The sequence below is a fragment of the Mobula hypostoma genome, chromosome 1, assembly GCF_963921235.1.
Source record: "Mobula hypostoma chromosome 1, sMobHyp1.1, whole genome shotgun sequence".
In the NCBI taxonomy this organism is placed as follows: Eukaryota; Metazoa; Chordata; class Chondrichthyes; order Myliobatiformes; family Myliobatidae; genus Mobula; species Mobula hypostoma.
In genome coordinates, this window is record NC_086097.1 from 195,995,067 (window position 1) to 196,013,673 (window position 18,607).

General features: G+C 36.5%; 1 protein-coding gene across 2 annotated transcripts in view; it reads left to right on the plus strand.

Annotated features, from left to right (window-relative positions):
• yes1 (YES proto-oncogene 1, Src family tyrosine kinase) overlaps positions 1-17,871 on the plus strand; it is a 70,667-nt gene extending 52,796 nt beyond the window's left edge. For both annotated transcript variants that reach the window (XM_063062568.1, XM_063062559.1), the window contains 6 exons: positions 112-267; positions 3,220-3,399; positions 8,566-8,642; positions 9,265-9,418; positions 10,239-10,370; positions 14,266-17,871. In XM_063062568.1, the coding sequence (XP_062918638.1) occupies positions 112-267; positions 3,220-3,399; positions 8,566-8,642; positions 9,265-9,418; positions 10,239-10,370; positions 14,266-14,474 (908 nt within the window). In that variant the 3' untranslated portion in view covers positions 14,475-17,871. The remainder of the gene's footprint in view (positions 1-111; positions 268-3,219; positions 3,400-8,565; positions 8,643-9,264; positions 9,419-10,238; positions 10,371-14,265) is intronic.
• Positions 17,872-18,607: the final 736 nt, after the last annotated feature.

Sequence of the window (18,607 nt, forward strand, 5' to 3'; positions counted from 1 at the left end):
ACTTTATGGATTGTAGCATTGTGAAGTATTTTATATTCCATGTTTTTAATGTCTTTCACACTTCAGTATGTTGACTGTTCCGGAAATTTATTAAATTCTCAATTTCTTCAGATCATGCAGATGGCTTATGCCATAGATTAACTACTGTGTGTCCTACTGTGAAACCACAAACCCAGGGACTAGCTAAAGATGCATGGGAAATTCCTCGGGATTCCTTGCGTCTGGAAGTTAAACTTGGACAAGGTTGTTTTGGTGAAGTTTGGATGGGTAAGTTTATATGGAGAAGAGGGAACCAAAGGGGTGTTTAAATTAGTGAAATCTGTAAATTACAGGTTCTATCAGGATACTCATCAGTTATCTTTATTTTAAACATGTCCAAATCCCAGTAGTCATTATTCATAATTTAAACAGAATCTCAACAAAGTTTAATATCCTCTTAATCAATACCAAATGCCTGGAATCCCTGTCCCTGAGTAACAGATATATATGTATGCATACGAACAGAAAAAACAGGTGCACCAGTAGTTCACACTGGTCTTAAGCCTGTTCCGCTATTCAATAAGATCAACACACTTCCTCACTATACCTGCAATACTGTGCATAAGTCTTAGGCATGTGTAAAAATATTCTGTAAAGCAAACATATTTTTGAAAATAGTTTCTAAATAGCAAAAGAATTACTATAAAGAGCACTAAATGAAATCAATATTTGGTGTGACCACCTTTTTTCCTTTTAAAACTGCATCAATTCTCTTATATACTCTGTCATGCAGTTTTATAAGAAAATCGGCTGTTAGGTTGTTACAAGCATGTTCAAGAACTTGCCACGGTTCTGCAGACTTCGGCTGTCTCATTTGTTTGTCTCTCCAGGTAATCCCAGACAGCCTCAATAATGTTGGAATCAGGGCTCTATGGAGGTCATACCATCTGCTGCTGAACTCCTTGTTTTTCTTTTTGCTGGTCATGTTTCTTTATGACTCTGCATGTGTGTTTGGGATCATTGTCCTGCAAACTGAAGTTGGAAAAAATCAAACACATCCCTGGTTGTATAGCATGATGGATGAGTATAGCATTGAGAATTCCATTAATTCTGACCAGATCACCAATTCCTTTTGCAGAATTACAGCCCCAAGCTTCTGTTGTGGTTCACTGTTGGCTGCAGACATTCATCCATGCAGCGCTCTCCAGCTCTCCAACTGACAAACTTCCTCCTGCTTGAGCCAAGATATTCAAATTTTGACTCGTCAGTTCGCTGCTATTGTTCAGCACCCTCGTGGTTTAGTGCGTAGCTGAGTCTCTTGGCTTTGTTTTCACTTCGAAGAAATGAATTTTTGCCAGCAAATCTTATATGAAGACCACTTATGACAAGACTTCTCTGGACTGTAGAGAGGTGTACTTGGGTTCCAGTGGTTTCTGTGAGTTCAGAGATGACAGCAGTGCTGGACTTCTGCCTTTTTAGCAGGAACATCAGTTTGAAGTATCTCTCATCTACTCACTCAATTTCCATGGCCGAACACTGCGGTTCTGGTCCTTCCTGAACCCTGCCTGCTCCTTTGTGCTTCTTCAGAAGAGCTTGGACAGCACTTCTTGAAGCTCCTGTCTGCCGTGAAATTCCTGCATGGGACAGACCTAGCTGATGCAGAATGACCAACTTGTGTTTTGTTGCTGTGCCATGATGTAAGAATTGATGATTTTGAAAGTTAGACTGCCTCATTTGCCACACCCTCACCTTTTAGTTTGGTTGCCCTTCACCCCGTTTGATTCCTTTTACTCCCATTTCTCAATCATTAGCACCTGTTCGTTATTTTTGTTCAATCATGGACTGGGCTACAAGGTAATCAAGTTTTTATTTGAAAAGTGGTCCGTTACTTAATATGTTGCTGTCTTTAATGAAATCCTAAAATTTCTCTTAAACATTTAATTTTTTGGAAAATGAATGTTTGGAAATCTAAAATTTGCTCCTTTCTACTGACACACACTTGCAGAAGACATTAAAAAAATGTAGAACAAAATTTATATTAAAAACCTAGGGTGCTTAAGACTTTTGCACAGTACTGTGAATCTCTTGATTTATTTGGCATACAAAAATCTGTTGACATCACTTAACTAGCACTCGAATCAGCATCCACAGCCCTTCAGGGTAAAAAATTCCAAAGAATATTATCATTTTTCCTCCTCATAGTAACTAAACCATTATCCTGAGATTCACCAATAAGACGTGAAGAATTTTCAGATTCAATTAGATGAATAATTAGAGCCCCCCCCCAAAAAAAGGAGAGCTTTCATAACAGACTATGCTAGTATTTTGATACATTCCAGGACAACCCTTCAAAGATTGAGAGCATCTGGGAGAGAAAAACATTTTCTCTTGATTGAGTGATGGGTTTGAGACTCGTTAACTGGCAAAGCTCAGTTTTGTCTACCAGAATAGTGAAATTGAGGCCACCTTTATCTAATAAAGTAAAAGATACTAGCATGCTGAGGGAGAGAATTTGCCACCACTGAGAAAGGAAAGCCTTTAGTTGAATCAGACATTCTCCACCCTATTCACAAGCTGACTGGAGGAGAGCATTGTGTGCAGAGAATATTGAAAATGGAATCACTGGTATATAATGTGTGTTTGGAAGGCATATGATAAACTGGCTACTTGAATTTAGAAGTGAGATTGTGTTCTACCTTTATAAAATCCTATTATACTGCAGTTAAACTTAACAAGTTTCCAGAGTTCCTCATTCTCCTATTACTTGCATTGATTTCACTTAAGTAACAGATCCAAGAGAAACTCATCAGGATTCAGTGATATTTCCAATGCAATCACTTTACAACTTTACAACTGACTGCACTGTTTCAAGTTGTAAAAGAATACAATACATTGAAGGCAATTCAGACTTTGCTAATGTCTGTGGTTTTATATATTTTCTATTGTTTATCATGCAAATGATTTAGATCTCCCAGTAGGTTTTTGCAAAAATATCACAAAATACTTGTTTTCAAGTAATTTCATTAATTTTTGTTAGAGGACTGTTCAGTAGGAATTTTATCTTAGTTCAAAAACCTGCTTTAGAAAATGTGTAAATTTGTATGTAGTGTTGCTAAATTTTCAACAGAAATATTAGTTTGTGGTTATTAATTAAAGATATGGTAAGGTTGGAAAAGTTTTAAAAAATTGCAACAGAGTTATGAAGATGATTCCAACATATTATCGTTCTTTTCTTTTCAGGAACGTGGAATGGTACCACAAAAGTGGCAATTAAAACACTAAAACCTGGTACCATGTCTCCAGAAGCATTTTTGCAGGAAGCTCAAATTATGAAGAAGTTACGTCATGATAAACTCGTACCACTGTATGCTGTTGTTTCAGAAGAGCCAATTTACATTGTAACAGAATACATGGCTAAAGGTTAGACTGTATGAAACAATTTTCTTGTAAAATATCTGTGGTAACTATATTGTACATGCCCTATGTACTTGATTTTTTGGAGACTGAGTTGAGCACTTTAATTTCTTGTACAGGTCTTTTTTTTTACAATGTTTACATAGTTACGGTTTTTTAAATGTTTAATTGAAGTTTTCCAGTCACCTAGTAAAGAAGAATTATTTGAGGGGGAATAGAATCTGAAGTTGACAAAAACAGTATTTCTGGATAAAAATATTTTTTGACTTGCAAACAAGGCAATTAACTAATTTTGTAACAAACATCAAAGGTTAAAGGCAAGAACTTTTATTTATAGAACGGTTCATTGTATAAGGTGTACATTGAATAACCTGCTTTTGATAATGTTCTTTTCACTGGAACAAGAGTTTAATAAGAAGAACCTTACAAGAGTTGTCTAAATCAGTGATGCATCAAAGTAGAGGGAGTGACAAAAAGATCATGAAATAAAGAAAAAGTATAAAAGTTTTCTTTTCATTCAATTGTGTTGCACAGAATAAACCTGCACAAAATTAGATTTTAGAGAAAACATCAATTTCGTTAGCTTAAACATTCCTGATATTGGTTAGAGTGCTATATTTATATAGGCACACATGTATGCATGTTATGATTTGGAGTGTTACTTTTCATTTCAAGTATAAGAGTTATATTATTCAAAACATTGCAATTGCTATAAATCTGAAATGCTAGAAAAATTCAGCAGGTGAGGCAGCATCTGTGGAAAGAGAAAAGGAGTTGGTGTTTCAAGTTGAGGTGCCTTCATCATAACTGCCATAGGCATGATTCCTGAATTTCAGACGATGTAAAAGATGGAAGAATTCATCTAAACGGTTTGTGTGTTACAAACAAGAGAAAATCTGCAGATGCTGGAAATCCAAGCAATGCACACAAAATGGTGGAGGAGCTCAGCACTGATGGAAAAGAGTAAACAGTCGATGTTTCGGGCGGAGACAATTCACCAGGACTAAAGAAAAAAGATGAGGTCAGAGTAAGATGAAGTAAAGAACTGAGGTCGACTGGTGAAAGAGCTAAAGGTCTGGTGAAGAGGGAATCTGATAGGAGAGGATAGAAAGCCATGGAAGAAAGTGAAGGGGGACCCCCTTTCCTTCACCATTCCCCATTCCCATTTTCCTCTCTCTCCTTATCTGCCTATGACCTCCCTCTAGTGCTCCTCCCCCTTCCCTTTCTTCCATGACCTTCTGTTCTCTCCTAGCAGATTCCCCCTCCTCCAGCCCTTTATTTCTTTAACCAATCAACCACAGCTCTTTACTTCATCCTGTCCCCCATTTCACCTATCACCTACCACCGTGTATTTCTTCCTCCCCTCCCTCCACATCTTATTCTGACTTCTCATCATTTTTCTCCAGTCCTGATGGAGGGTCTCTGCCTGAAACGTCAACTGCTTACTGTTTTTCATAGATGCTACCTGGCCTGCTGAGTTCCTCCAGCATTTTAACTGTTGGCTGCTTTTTTGCTGGTTCTGTTTCTTGAATTGATTGTTATCATCCTACTGATCTACTTCATCCCTAGACAGGGGCTATTAAAAGAGAAACTTCATCTCAAAAATGTCTTCCCTGAGGTAGTTAATCTGATTGACCTTTCTAGTTAGCACCCCACCCCCTCCATCTGTCTGTCCCCATCACAACACTACATTGTAAATACATGCTGGTATTTATGCACATTCTGTTCCATATTCATACCTTAACCTCTAACTTTTTAAAAATAATTCTTTATTCTTTATAATTGTTGATTTTTTTTGTATTGCATGTCACAGCCTGACCAACACATCACAGCAAATTCCTAATACATGTAAATGTATAGAATATGGCTAATAAGGTTGATTCTAGGTTCTAGACGGAGTATTCCCTTGGAGGATGATCATTTTCTGTATGGCTATGAATTCCCTTGCATTTAGAGAAGTTCAACATAACTTCCATTCCCTTATAACGTACCTGTTAACAGTGCTTCAGTTTTCATTTTACCTAATTCAACAATCAGTAGCATGCTCTTATTGTGATAAGTTGAAAATTTATTTAATACCCAGCATACATGACACTACTTTGCAGTACTGTGTGAAAATTTGTTTTAATGTTAGAATCGTTACAGTACAAGAAGCAGCCCACTGAATCTGTACTGGCTCTGAGAAGAGCAATTCAATTCCGCTGTTCTTTTACCTATGGTGCTATAAATTAATTTTTCTCCCCATCCAGTTCCTATTTGAAACATCTATTGATTGGTTATGCTTCCATCGTCCCTAGAGACTGTGAATTTCACTGTTTTCTCACAATTTATTTTATATCAATTTTATATTACATACATTATTTTAAATTTTATATCAATGCCATTAATTCTTAAAACATAAGACTATGTAACTATGAGACATAGGTGCAGAATTATGACATTCAGCCCATTGAGACTGCTGCACCATTCTATCATGGTTGAGTTATCTCTTTCAATCCCATTTTCTTGCCTTCTTCCCATAACCTTTGATGTTCTTACTAAATTTATCACCTCCTTTTTAAATTATATCTAATGACTTGGCTTCCACAGCAATGATTTACTACTTGTTTTCTGTGGCAATGAATTCCACAGATTCAACCACTCTCTGGCTTAAGAAATTCCTCCTCATGTCTATTCTAATGGGAATTCCTTCTATTCTAACATCTAATAATGGAAATAATCTTTGTATTCATATCAGTCATGTTCTTGTTAAATCTCCCCTCAACATTTTGTGCTTCCAAAGAGAACAGTCCACTTCTCCAATTGCTCTTAATATCCTGTAATCAGAGGTGAACATTGTTCTCAAACTGTGTTCTGAGAATGTTCAACATAACCTTGTTCTTGTACTGTTTGTGAATTATTATGCTTTCCTAACTACTCTCTTGATGTGCTGTGCCACTGAGGAGTATTTAAAAATACTAATTCCCTTCTGTCTTGCACACCCTTTAGACATGTGCCTACTAGACTGCATTGTCTCCTACTTGTTCTGCTAAAGTAGTGGTCACCAACCAGTCGATCGTGATCGACCAGTTGATCTTTGAGACTTTTCCAGTAGATCCCGAAAAAAAAAGAAAAATGCACACCGGGCAGAAAAGACCGGAAGCAAAACCCCGCAACCCCAGAAACAACCTCTCCCCACAAACAGCTGTCAGCAGCAGGAGCATTACTACATCACCATTATCCTAATCAACATCAAGCTATCTTTATAATGCTCACATTACAACACTTCTCCCCCTTTAAATTCCAACGTTCCCCAAATGTAAAAGAACTGGGAAACAAAAAACAGTGGTGTCATTAGCTTGCATACCTCTGAAACTTATACTAGTGTCTCAGTAACAGTTTACCAATACAAAACACCTGAAATCGTGGCAGATTCAACATTCAGTCTAACAAAGGAAACTGTCCATTCAAATATTCAGTCTGTCAGGAGGTTTGCGAGGGCGCTGTGCTGCAACAGTTGAAAATTATTAAATCTAAATACAGGAGCTGTCTTACTGACAGACAGCTCACAGACTGTCTCAGACTGGCTGTCTGTAGTTACGAGCCAAATTTCAGGGAACTAGCAGAAAGTATTCAGCCCCAGTCATCACACTAAGTGCGACAGCCAATTTTGATTCATTTATTTTTCGTGTTGAAATAAAATTAAATAACGAAACATAGAATTAGAGGTGTTGTAATGTGAGCATTATAAAAGTAAGTAATACCAATTAAGATATTGGTAACACAGCAACACTCCAGCTACGGAAAGCTGCCTGCAAAAAGAGACTGCTTCCGGGGCTGCGGGGCTCCACTTCCGGTCCCTTCTGCCTGGTGCGCATGCGTGTGTCTAAACGATTTAGTAGGTCGATCTTGCCTTTCACTAAGGCCGAGGTAGGGGATCTTGGGCTTAAAAAGTTTGGCGACCACTATGCTAAAGTATAGCACTTCACACTCTGTGTATTAGATTTCACTTGCCTCTTGCTTGCCCAATCAACCCAGTCATCTGTCTTCTGGCATCCTATTACTTGTTCTCTATGTGAGGTGTGTGTCCTGTACAGATTTGGAAACTTTACCTTACATGTTCATTACTATGTTAATTAAAATAATTTAAGAAAAGACAGTGTTCCTCCACTGACAACTATATTTTATCCTCCTGTCTGAAGAGTAAATGCTTGCCTGCATGCTATGTTTTCCCTTTAAAGCAGATTTCTTTTCACTGTTACTGATGACTCCTTACTTCCTCAGATTTGCAAATGAGTTTTTATGTGGGATAATATCAAACCTCTTCTGAAATCCATTGTAATGCCTTCATTAACTTAATGCGTACCTCAACAAAAGAAAAACAATTAGAGTAGTTTAATGTGATTTTTAACAGATCCATGCCGGCTTTCTTTCCTTCATCAAATAAAAATTCTCTAAGCACCTAATTGTATGTCCCCTGTTATATTTCTAAAGCTTTCCTAAAGCTAGTGGTAATCTTGACCTCTTTTTTTAATGAAAGGAGTTGCTGCAACAACCATCTTCTAATTTTCCCCTCTATCTGAAGAGGTTGTAAGATATTGACGTTTCATTCTGAAACCACCAACCCCCATCTCATTTTACAATCAGATTGCACCCCTTTTAAACCTTTTGATTTCTTTTTATCTCAAGGATTTCTAGCCTATTTTGTTGTTCAATGATGCCTAACACTATAGGGGTGGTTTATGCTAATAACTAATAGATTTAAAGCATTTGCATTTAATCATCTGCATGTGGAATGTAGCTTACGCAATATGTCTGATTGTGTATGTTTTCTGCAATTCCAGCAGAGCTTTTGATGGCCAGCTGACTGCTTAGCTGCTAACTTCATTGCTTCTAAAGTACTGCTCTGTCCTAATTGTGTCCATGAGGTTATGATCATTATATTGTCTCTTGTTATCAATAGCTTGCACATAGCACCTTTTAATACAGCAAATTTTCTGAGGCATTTCACATGAGTGTTATTAAGTAAAATTCATTGAGCCTTGTAGGGCAGATCAAAAGTTGGTTTATCATCCTCAAAGAAGGAAATAGGTGTTTTGGCAGGGAATACCACTGAGTAGTGCTGGAGATTAAAGAATCAGTCCTAAAATAATATAATGATACAAATGAACAGTACTGATTTTCCTGCCACAGGGAGTTTATTGGATTTTGTAAAGGAAGGCGATGGGAAGTCCCTGAAACTTCCGCAACTTGTTGATATGGCTGCACAGGTAAGTTTTTAAAAAATATCTAATTATGTAATAGAGCACATAATTGAGATTACATAGGACTGTTGGTGCTAATGATAGTTTTCTGTTAGATGGATACTTATAAAGTAATAGAACACCCTGACCATGCAGTATGATTGCAAGTCATCTGAAAGTATTTTCAGTCTGCAAGTAAATTGAACTTCTTTGAGTAAGATGTTGATTTTGATGTGCATTATACAGTTACAATAATAGATATAATTTGAGATTTTCTGTTATTTTTGCTTTATCCTACAGATAGTAATCAGTGTAATTTTAGATTTTGCAATTCTGACACCTATTTTGACTATCCGGAAAGCCTGTGGTTCTAAAATGGATGGCCGTACTTTCACGAGATGCACATTATTGTTTGTGCCATGCTTGTTCTAAATGTGGTAAATTAAAAGTGGGAATTTCAACTTTCTTAGCTTTTTTTTTCAAGTTACCATGTAATTAATCTTTATGCTCATGGTATTTTATATAGTTTATAAGTAGCAAATAATCATTAATGCATTTTGAGTTTTACTGAAGGACATTGATTTTTCTTAATTGGTTAAGATCATAAAAAATATTTTCTTAATTGTGTAAAACTCTTATGTTTAACAAGATTGCTGATGGCATGGCGTATATTGAACGAATGAACTACATCCACAGAGACCTAAGAGCAGCCAACATCCTTGTGGGTGACAATCTTGTATGTAAAATAGCGGATTTTGGCTTGGCACGGTTGATTGAAGACAATGAATATACAGCAAGACAAGGTAAAACTTATAGTTCTATATACAAATATTTCCGCATACAAGTTTGGAACTGAAGTATGCCACTGAGCTCTTGAGCTTACTCTGCCATTCAACAAGATCATGGCTAATCTGATTTTAACTTCAAAACCAGTTTCCCATCAACCCAGAGGAACCATTTTCCTCCTTGCCTATCTAGTTCTGCCTTAAGTAATATTCAAAGACTCAAGATTCTTAAGAGTTGAGGGGGAAAAAAATCACTTTTATGTTCCTTTAGTGGGAACCACCTTACTTTTAATCAGTAGGTGCAAATTTGAAATGTTTTCTTAAGAAAATGCCCTCTCCATATCTACTCCGTCAAAATGGCTCGGGATCCTATGTTTCAATCAAGTCCCTTCTCATACTTGTAAATTTCACCGCGTATAAGTCTAATTTGTCCAACCTTTTCTCATAAGCCAACTGACCCGTTTCTAGTAAATAGTCTTTGAACAGCTTCCAACAGATTTATATCCTTTGCACTTGTCAATCCATAATTATGCAATAATCCCTAACAGTGGGCAGATTGTACTAGCTCACTGAGCAATACAGATGGTTTGGATGAGTTGGGCCCAAGAGCATCTTTCCATGCTGTATAACCCTGTGACACTAAGTGTAAAAGCAGAAAAGGGGTTCTATGGATATTTAAAGAACTAATGAAGTGAATGTTGGTCCTGCAGAAAACACAAAGGTTACAGGCCTTCACCTTGGTTTCGAGATTAACTTAAGTCAATTACTTATATTAGAAATAAGTACAATTTTGTCTGGTCACACTGTTCCAATAAAAACTAATGTGCTTCTTGTATAGGAGCTAAATTTCCTATCAAATGGACAGCTCCAGAGGCTGCTTTATATGGACGGTTTACTATCAAATCTGATGTGTGGTCGTTTGGAATTCTGCTGATAGAGCTGGTTACAAAGGGAAGAGTACCATATCCAGGTAAATAAAGGCGACATTCTTGATCACTGCTTTTTGTAAACAGAAGTGTTGGGTAAACAATTGGGTGAATATTTAATTTTATAAAGGAATGTTCATTCTGAGAGAATGCATCGAGCAGACTCTTATAAGTCCGTACCTGTTTCTTTCTAGACTTAATTTAAGGACCAGAAATGCTTTTGCTATTTTATATCCTAGGCTTTTTACAGTCCCAAAGATGTCACCAGAAAGCTATAGATAAGAGTGAATGAATATTAGAAAGTTTCCAAAATGATGCAATTGCAAGCACTTCTGACTGTGAAAATAGGTGCCATGCTCAGAAACCTCAATACCATCTCCTGCATCTGCAAAAACAATTGCCTTAGATTAACTGATTCTAATTCAGTGGTTTCCAAATTTTTTGGGATTACCACCATCTTGCCTCCCAGACCACATCCCCAGCAGCCTCCTCCCTTTCCAGCCATTACATAAACACTATAAAGAGTTTTGATTTACAATGCACAGTGGAAGAAAATAGGAGCTGCAAATTCAAAGCAGTGAAATCATTGCAAAAAACATACAGTCTATTTAAAGCTACAAGTAAAATTATTTCATTTAATTTCAGTAAAAATCAATTTTAGAGTGTACATTAATAGTCCAACTATTCACTACTTCAAGCAACACACATCAAAGTTGCTGGTGAACGCAGCAGGCCAGGCAGCATCTCTAGGAAGAGGTACAGTCGACATTTCAGGCCGAGACCCTTCGTCAGGACTAACTGAAAGAAGAGTTAGTAAGAGATTTGAAAGTGGGAGGGGGAGGGGGGATCCAAAATGATAGGAGAAGACTCTCTTACTAACTCTTCCTTCAGTTAGTCCTGACGAAGGATCTCGGCCTGAAACGTCAACTGTACCTCTTCCTAGAGACGCTGCCTGGCCTGCTGCATTCACCAGCAACTTTGATGTGTGTTGCTTGAATTTCCAGCATCTGCAGAATTCCTGTTACTCACTACTTCATTGTTTTTTCACCTTTCAATGAGATGGATGGGCTTGATGCAGTGATATCAGCTTCTCAACAGCAGGCTGAATGTTACTCAGGAGTCTCAGATCCTTGTGTTCAGTAATTTGCAAACTGTTTTGTTGCTTTGAAACAAGTTGTGTGACTGCACTGAAACCGTACTCCACTAAGTGTTAATGTTGGAAAGCTAATAACATATCAACCTTTTTCCACAGTGCAGGATATCGTTCAGAGATTTCTTTCTGCAACCAAAGGTCTTGATATAATTTTTTGAACCTCGGCTTCAGCTCAAAATCATTTTGTAGTGAGATCAGTTCCTCTATCTTTCTTGTTAATTCCTTGTTACAAGTGTTCAGGAATGGATTTATTACCCATTCTGGAATTTGGATCAAGAGAAGATTTCAAGATCTCTGACATGTGGGAACCACTCTTCTAACTGATTGATTCAATTTTAAATTCCAGGTACTGAATTAGTACCTGTCAGAATTGGTTAAATGTTGGTCAGTCAACAAAAGGAGTATATTGAACAATTCTGCCTACTACTGAGAAGGTTGCCAAGATTCCAAAAAGGTTGCATGCAGTAAAGGTTTGCTGGTTCCAAGGATGAGGGTTTTCAAGTGGAAGAGTAGAATGGAAAAAATGGTGATGTTCTCCTTGGATTAAAAAAATTTTGAGAAGAGTGTTCATAGAAACATGAAAGGTCATGGTGGGTTTAGATAAAATCAATATAAGCTGTTCCCATCAGTGATTATCTCTGGCTAAGGGACATGAGTTTGAAATATAATGGCAGAGTTTTTAGAAAAGCTTATGTTGGAGATGGTTATGATCTACAACTCAATGCCTATTAGGGTGGTGAAAAAAGTCAGTAAGGACTTTCTAAAGGAGCTTGATGGACACTTGAACTAAAGGTGCAAGTTTATAGAGGAAGAGCAAGGGGGTAGATTAATTAGGGCTGCTACACAGAAAACTCATATAGACTCGTACAGTTTCCTGTACAACAATGATTCTATAAATGTGCCATTAAAGACACAATCAGAACATTTAGTTTTCTATTTGACTTACAGATTGGTTTATGGTATAATTGTGACTATTGGTCCCCCAGTACTATTCATTGCCACTAATTAGACCCACAAATAAAATTTAAATGGTAGAAAAAATTAGTTCATGTACCACCTTGCAAAGCCTTTGCTATCACCTGTTTCTTCACAGATAAGGTATCTTGGTTTGGTCACTGTAAATACTTGAAAAAATCTTCATTTAATTCAACGGACCAATTAGCTAGAATCATATCTAGCATAAATGTGGTTAGGGTTGTTGAGGATTACTATTTCATATTACTATTTAACTATTTATAGTTTTATTACTATTTATTATTTATGGTGCAACTGTAATGAGAACCAATTTCCCCCGGGATCAATAAAGTATGACTATGACTATGAGGAAATAGCCAAGGTATCATTATATGAACTCATCAGTGGAATTTCTTACACACATCTGCTTTCAGTTTTTCAGTTGCCTCATCATTGAGCTGCTTGCTGTCACAAAGCTGAAAGTGTGCTGCTGACTGAGTGCACGTTTAAATTGGCTACTCATTGGATTACAAGCAGTCATTGCCCTTCTGTGGCAAAGCCGAGGCAACATTTATTCTTAAGGTCATAAGTAGAAATCAACATATGAGGCAATAGAAACTCCAAGGAAGTCTGATCACCTTCCCTTGATGTTCAGTGTAATTAATATAAATAAATCTTCCACTACTAAAAATCCTGTAATTGCTATTTAATTGGAGAAACTGTACAAAATACTGTGACTTTAAGAACTGGCAAGGAACAAGTGGTTTGCAGCAAGTGACTCATTTCCTGGTTTAACAACCATTCTGGCATCTGTAAGGCATGGCTGGAGTGTTATGGAAGACCCTGCACTTGTCTGTTTGAATGCAGTTTCAGCAATGATTGAGTTTCATGGTCACCCAGGACAAAGCAGCCTACTTAATTGACACATCTTCCATAACCTAAGTGTTTTCTGTTTATACTAGCAGTACATCATGTCTCCAGCGTGTTTGCATGCTCTATAAGTGGTGCTGCAGCAACTCACCAAGGCTATTTTGACATCACCAAATACACAAACTTAACTTGGTATTATAATTTCATTGCCACAAAACCTGCAGAGGTTAGGTAGGCAACTCATAGACATGTCCTTAACAGTACAAATAAATAGTTGCCCTGATAACTGAACCCACATCCCACAATTCAATGAAAAACGAAAATATTATTTTTTTAAAAAACTAAGTTGTACAGACAGATATTAGACAATTGCTTTCAATTTTGGTATTTCCCTCTGGAGCTTCAGCGAAGCATTCAAAAAGTTACACTTAGTAGTAGTGTGGTACTACTTCAGAACTACAAGGGAAATTCATAGGTCTCAGCAGAGTTATGTAGTGAAATGTAAATTAGTTTCACATTTTTAGGAGTTGAGTATTTTGCGTTCCCTGTTATGGAAATGATCATTAAATGTTTTCAGAAACTAATTGGGGTAATTTGCTAAAATTACTGTTTTGCATCTTGGCACCAATATGTAGACTGGAAATATGTGAGGAAAAATAATTCAGTTCCACTGGTTGAAATTACAATCACTATTGTCTTGCATAAACATTCATGATAATGAAAAGCAGTTTTCAGAAATTAAAATGCAATCTATATATTCAAAATCGATTTCTGAAATCTTGAATGTACTTAATAAAATCTGTACAGCTTGGTGTTAGTTTCTATTCAGTTTCACTGTACATGTTTGTGATGGTTACGGGATATTCAGAACTGTTTGCCTATTTCTAATCTGAGTAACGGATTACAAATGCTTTTAATTCAATAAATAGATCTAACTGAATTATTACTCTTCTTGTTTTCAGGTATGGTGAATAGGGAAGTTTTGGAGCAGGTAGAGCGAGGCTACAGAATGCCTTGTCCTCAGGGATGTCCAGAGTCTCTGCACGAGCTCATGAAACAGTGTTGGAAGAAGGATCCTGATGAAAGACCAACATTTGAATACATACAATCCTTCCTAGAAGATTACTTTACTGCTACAGAACCCCAGTATCAACCTGGAGATAATCTATAAGCCAAGTCAACTGCAGTAGGCTGTTGGTCTGCCAAGATTGTAGGTGTCTTGCTTCTTGACACAATCAACACTAATAGCCCATTTGGAATGCCACTATGCAGTTGCACAGAACCACTTTTTGTTTCTTGAACATGTATCATCATTTGCCATTTCACTTCAGGGTACTAAGGAATTTTTTATGAACACTAATTGTTTTTAGCCCATGTTTTTAAATGTGAAGAGATACAATCATGTAAAACACTAATCTAAATATTAACTAAAATCCACTATTTTTGAAAAGGAGTAAATTTTCAATGTCTGATAAGCCTCTTTGGGTTAAGTTTACCCAGGATTTTTTTAAATATAGGGTGCGTGCAGGAGTTGATCTAGTTTGGCAGACCTCAGTAATCAGATGACTGTAAGCATGAGTATTGCACTGTGTTCAATACTTCTACTGATGTAACTGGAAATACAGCATGAGATTTTAAATTTTATACATAGTTTGAGTTTAATTCAGAAATGCAGGAAAATAATGAACACATTTTGTAACTATGAACTAAACTACAATCTTTTAAACTTGAAATCATGTAATATTAGCTTGGAAGTAGGTTTGGGGTGCTTTTTGATTTTTGGCAAAAGTTGGTTTCTAAAGAATAAATTTCCTTTAGTGACTGTAAAAGGCTTGGTATTTATGATATCGCTATTTTGCTAAAGAAAATTAGAAATCATAAGCAAGGAAAGTAAGCATAACTTGAAGCTTCAGACATATCAAGCAATAATTGACGCAGTGTTATTGCTGCAATGTGATATTGACCAAGGTAGAAATGTCTATCATGTGTGAACAGCAACACTAAGTTTATTAAGGATAAATAAAAAAATGCTAGAACTACTTAGCATTTCAGTAAGGTTAATATATACTGTGGGAAGAATGCTGAAATTTAGTCATGACCTTATCAGCACTGAAGCACAATTCCTTGAAGGTGGGCAAATAGCATATTCTGCGTAGTCTAATTTCCAAATGTTTACAGAACTTGTTCCATCCATGGAAATTTTTTCTACGGAGCATATCTTCTTAATTAGTGCCATCAATAGTACATTTTTCCTTCAATATATTTTGTGATAGTTTTAAATCTGTATGAAATCATAGAATCTAATTTTTGTTCATAACCTTTTTGAAAATAGCCAAGCCTGGATGTTTGTTTTCTGTACTAATTTCAGATTTCCTTTGGCAGAAAGCTTTCTAGTGATTATTTTCATTAATGGACAGAATCATTCCTGTAACAATTGTTCAGTAAATAAACACAAATTTGTGTTACCACTTTGCTAAAAGAGGAAAAGTGGCTTGTTTTGACTTATTTCCCAGTTATCTTTTTGATTTCCTGTACCCTCAAACAAAATATAATGCAATACATGATTTTCTATTCTGTTTCATTTATAGTGTGCACTTGTAAAATCTGCTTAATTGATTTTCCATCTCTTAAAGCAATTTCCAAATTTGTGGGGAAATATGCTCAAAGGATTTTTCTGAAACTGCCATACTCATAATTTTCTGTGCATGAATATATATTCCTAGGTTTTGAAGTATTGCCATCAAAAGATAGGAGTTGTGCAGCTGGTGGTGAAGAGGGAAAAGAATATGGAATCATAAAATCAACTCCATAACCACTGTGGTATAATGTAAAAGGTGTATTTTCATGCATTGCATGTAAATCCACCTTTTTGCAATATTTAAGAAAACCATGTTTTTATTTTGAAAATTGTCCTTGCAAATTAATCAGTACTGTTTTTTTTTACAGGGTAGACTTGAATTGAAGCTTTTGTAAAAATGTGGACTTTGGCTAACATTCAACACGATTGTGTGTTGGTTGTAGTTTGGGTATTAGCTCCTCATGTTAGACTTAGACTGTTCAGGTGAAAGATACCCTTAGTAAGAGTGGCTCTACAGTACAGTTATCTCTAATTAACCACAAAAGAAAATAATTGTTTGTGAAATAATGTCACACAGACAACGTATGTTCCAGAGTGTTGAAAGATAAAGCATGTTAAAAACAATGAAACTCAATATGAATCCAGTAATTGATCTTAAAGTGATAGACATTAATTTTCATCAGTTTCAATATGTAATGAAGAGATGACATAGTATTGCAATAACCAATTTTACTGCCAGATTGAACTGCATGTTACTCAATCCTAGTACTTGATTTCAAGATATGAATGGTTCTAATGTATAAATGCATCCAGGAGTTTGTACTTGGCACAGATTATTCTTTTATTGCTGGATCAGCTGTTACTTCTAATGAGGTGGTGATGGTGGCAAGCCAGTGCCATGGATTGCTACTGACCTTCTGTTGAAGATGCACTCACGTGTAAAGTATTACAGGATTTCAGCCCAGTAATGAAAGGAGTAACAATATAATCCTGTGTCTCAATCTTGGAGGATACTGCATGTGATGGTGCCAATATTTACTCTATGGTGCTTCTTAAATTCCTGAAAATCTAATGTAGGGACTTCCCACCAAAAAAACTACAATACCATTGCATTGACATTATCTCGTTACTTATCTTCAATCTTGAGCTACATATGTGCAGTTTTGTTTTCAATTTGATCCTAAAGCCAAAATAGTCTCTCACAGCAAACATTGACTTTCAGTGCTGTAGCACCACCATGGCTGTTTCCCATTGACCTGCATCACTCTGTACCCCTGCACACAAATCACCCCACCATTGGGTTACAACAATTTGGGTAATGGAGATACACCCTCATGGAATTCACAAATTACTAAATTATCTGAGATATGAAATAGAAATTCACCGTTATGGAATTCATGTGAGGGGAAACATAAACACAAATTGTGTACTTGTAACCTCCCAGCTATTGTCTAAATATCACAGCTACCAGTTCACCCAGAGAGCCATTTAGGAGACTTGATTCAGAAACTGACAAAGCAATCTCTTCTATTGATTAAAACAACCCTTTTTCTTCTGCTTGCATTTGATTTGGTTTCACAGTGAACTGTTCAAACTGCTTAGCTTGAATACTGGATAAGGTTGCATCTTTTTAGCTTTCATGAAAAGATAGATTGAAGACTTTGAGAATTGTGAGGAATATTGATTTCAATTGTGGAGGAAATTTTAAAGGGCTTTTGGTAATTGCTTGCAAGTGGAGATGTAAACCGTAATTAGTGTTTTAAACTAGTATCAGTCAATTGTCTGCAATTTTTGTCTCAACAAATCTGATATTAAGAACTGTTGTGTTTTGATTTGTGTATCTAGATTAAATCTTGTGTTTAAATAACATCATTCCAGTCAGCTTGTTATAAACATCTGATCAGAAATTTGGATCTTTCTCTTATTCTTGGTTTCAATTATCTCCCACATTTTCTCTTAGATCTTGCCAAGGGAGTGGGATGTATTTTGCAGAATAAAATAAATTTTAATACTGTAAATTGAAACAATTCAGTTGATTCCCTGGCTGGAGATTACTTCAATCAGATAAACTGCTGTTTTGTTTAAAATATACATTGAAATCTAAGCAGAAGATAATCTGCAGATACTGGAAATCCAAGCAACACACACAAAATGCTGGAGGAACTTAACAGGCCAGGCAGTATCTATGGAAAAGAGTACAGTCAGCGTTTGGGACTGAGGCCCTTCATCAGGATGGAAATATAAGCATCCCATTAATTTGGCTAAACTTGCCTCTGAGCTGGTTGCAAGTTTCCCAGTTTCAGAATTCAGGGGGGAAAGTCTAGTAGAAACACATCTCAACTTATAACTTTCTAAAATACATCATGGGAATTTTGACATAATAGGGAGCATTGCTGCCTCAGAACCTCAGGAACTTTGATTTGATCTGGAGCTCAGGTGCTGTCCACATGGAGTTTGCGTGTTGCTTCTCCCTGTGACAGTATAATGTGATTTGCTCCCACATCTAAAGATGCTTGCATGTTATTTGATCACGAAGTTGTCGCTTAGTTTCAGTAAGTGGACAAAATAAAGGGCATTGATGGGTATGTCAGAGAGGATAAGTTGCTGTGAGGTGTAAGGTGATTGATAGGATTGCTCTCATGGCAGTTCGTATGGACCTGATTGTCCAAATGCCCTTGTGCCTTTTTAATAATGACAGTTATTTTACTCTGATGTATCTAAATAAA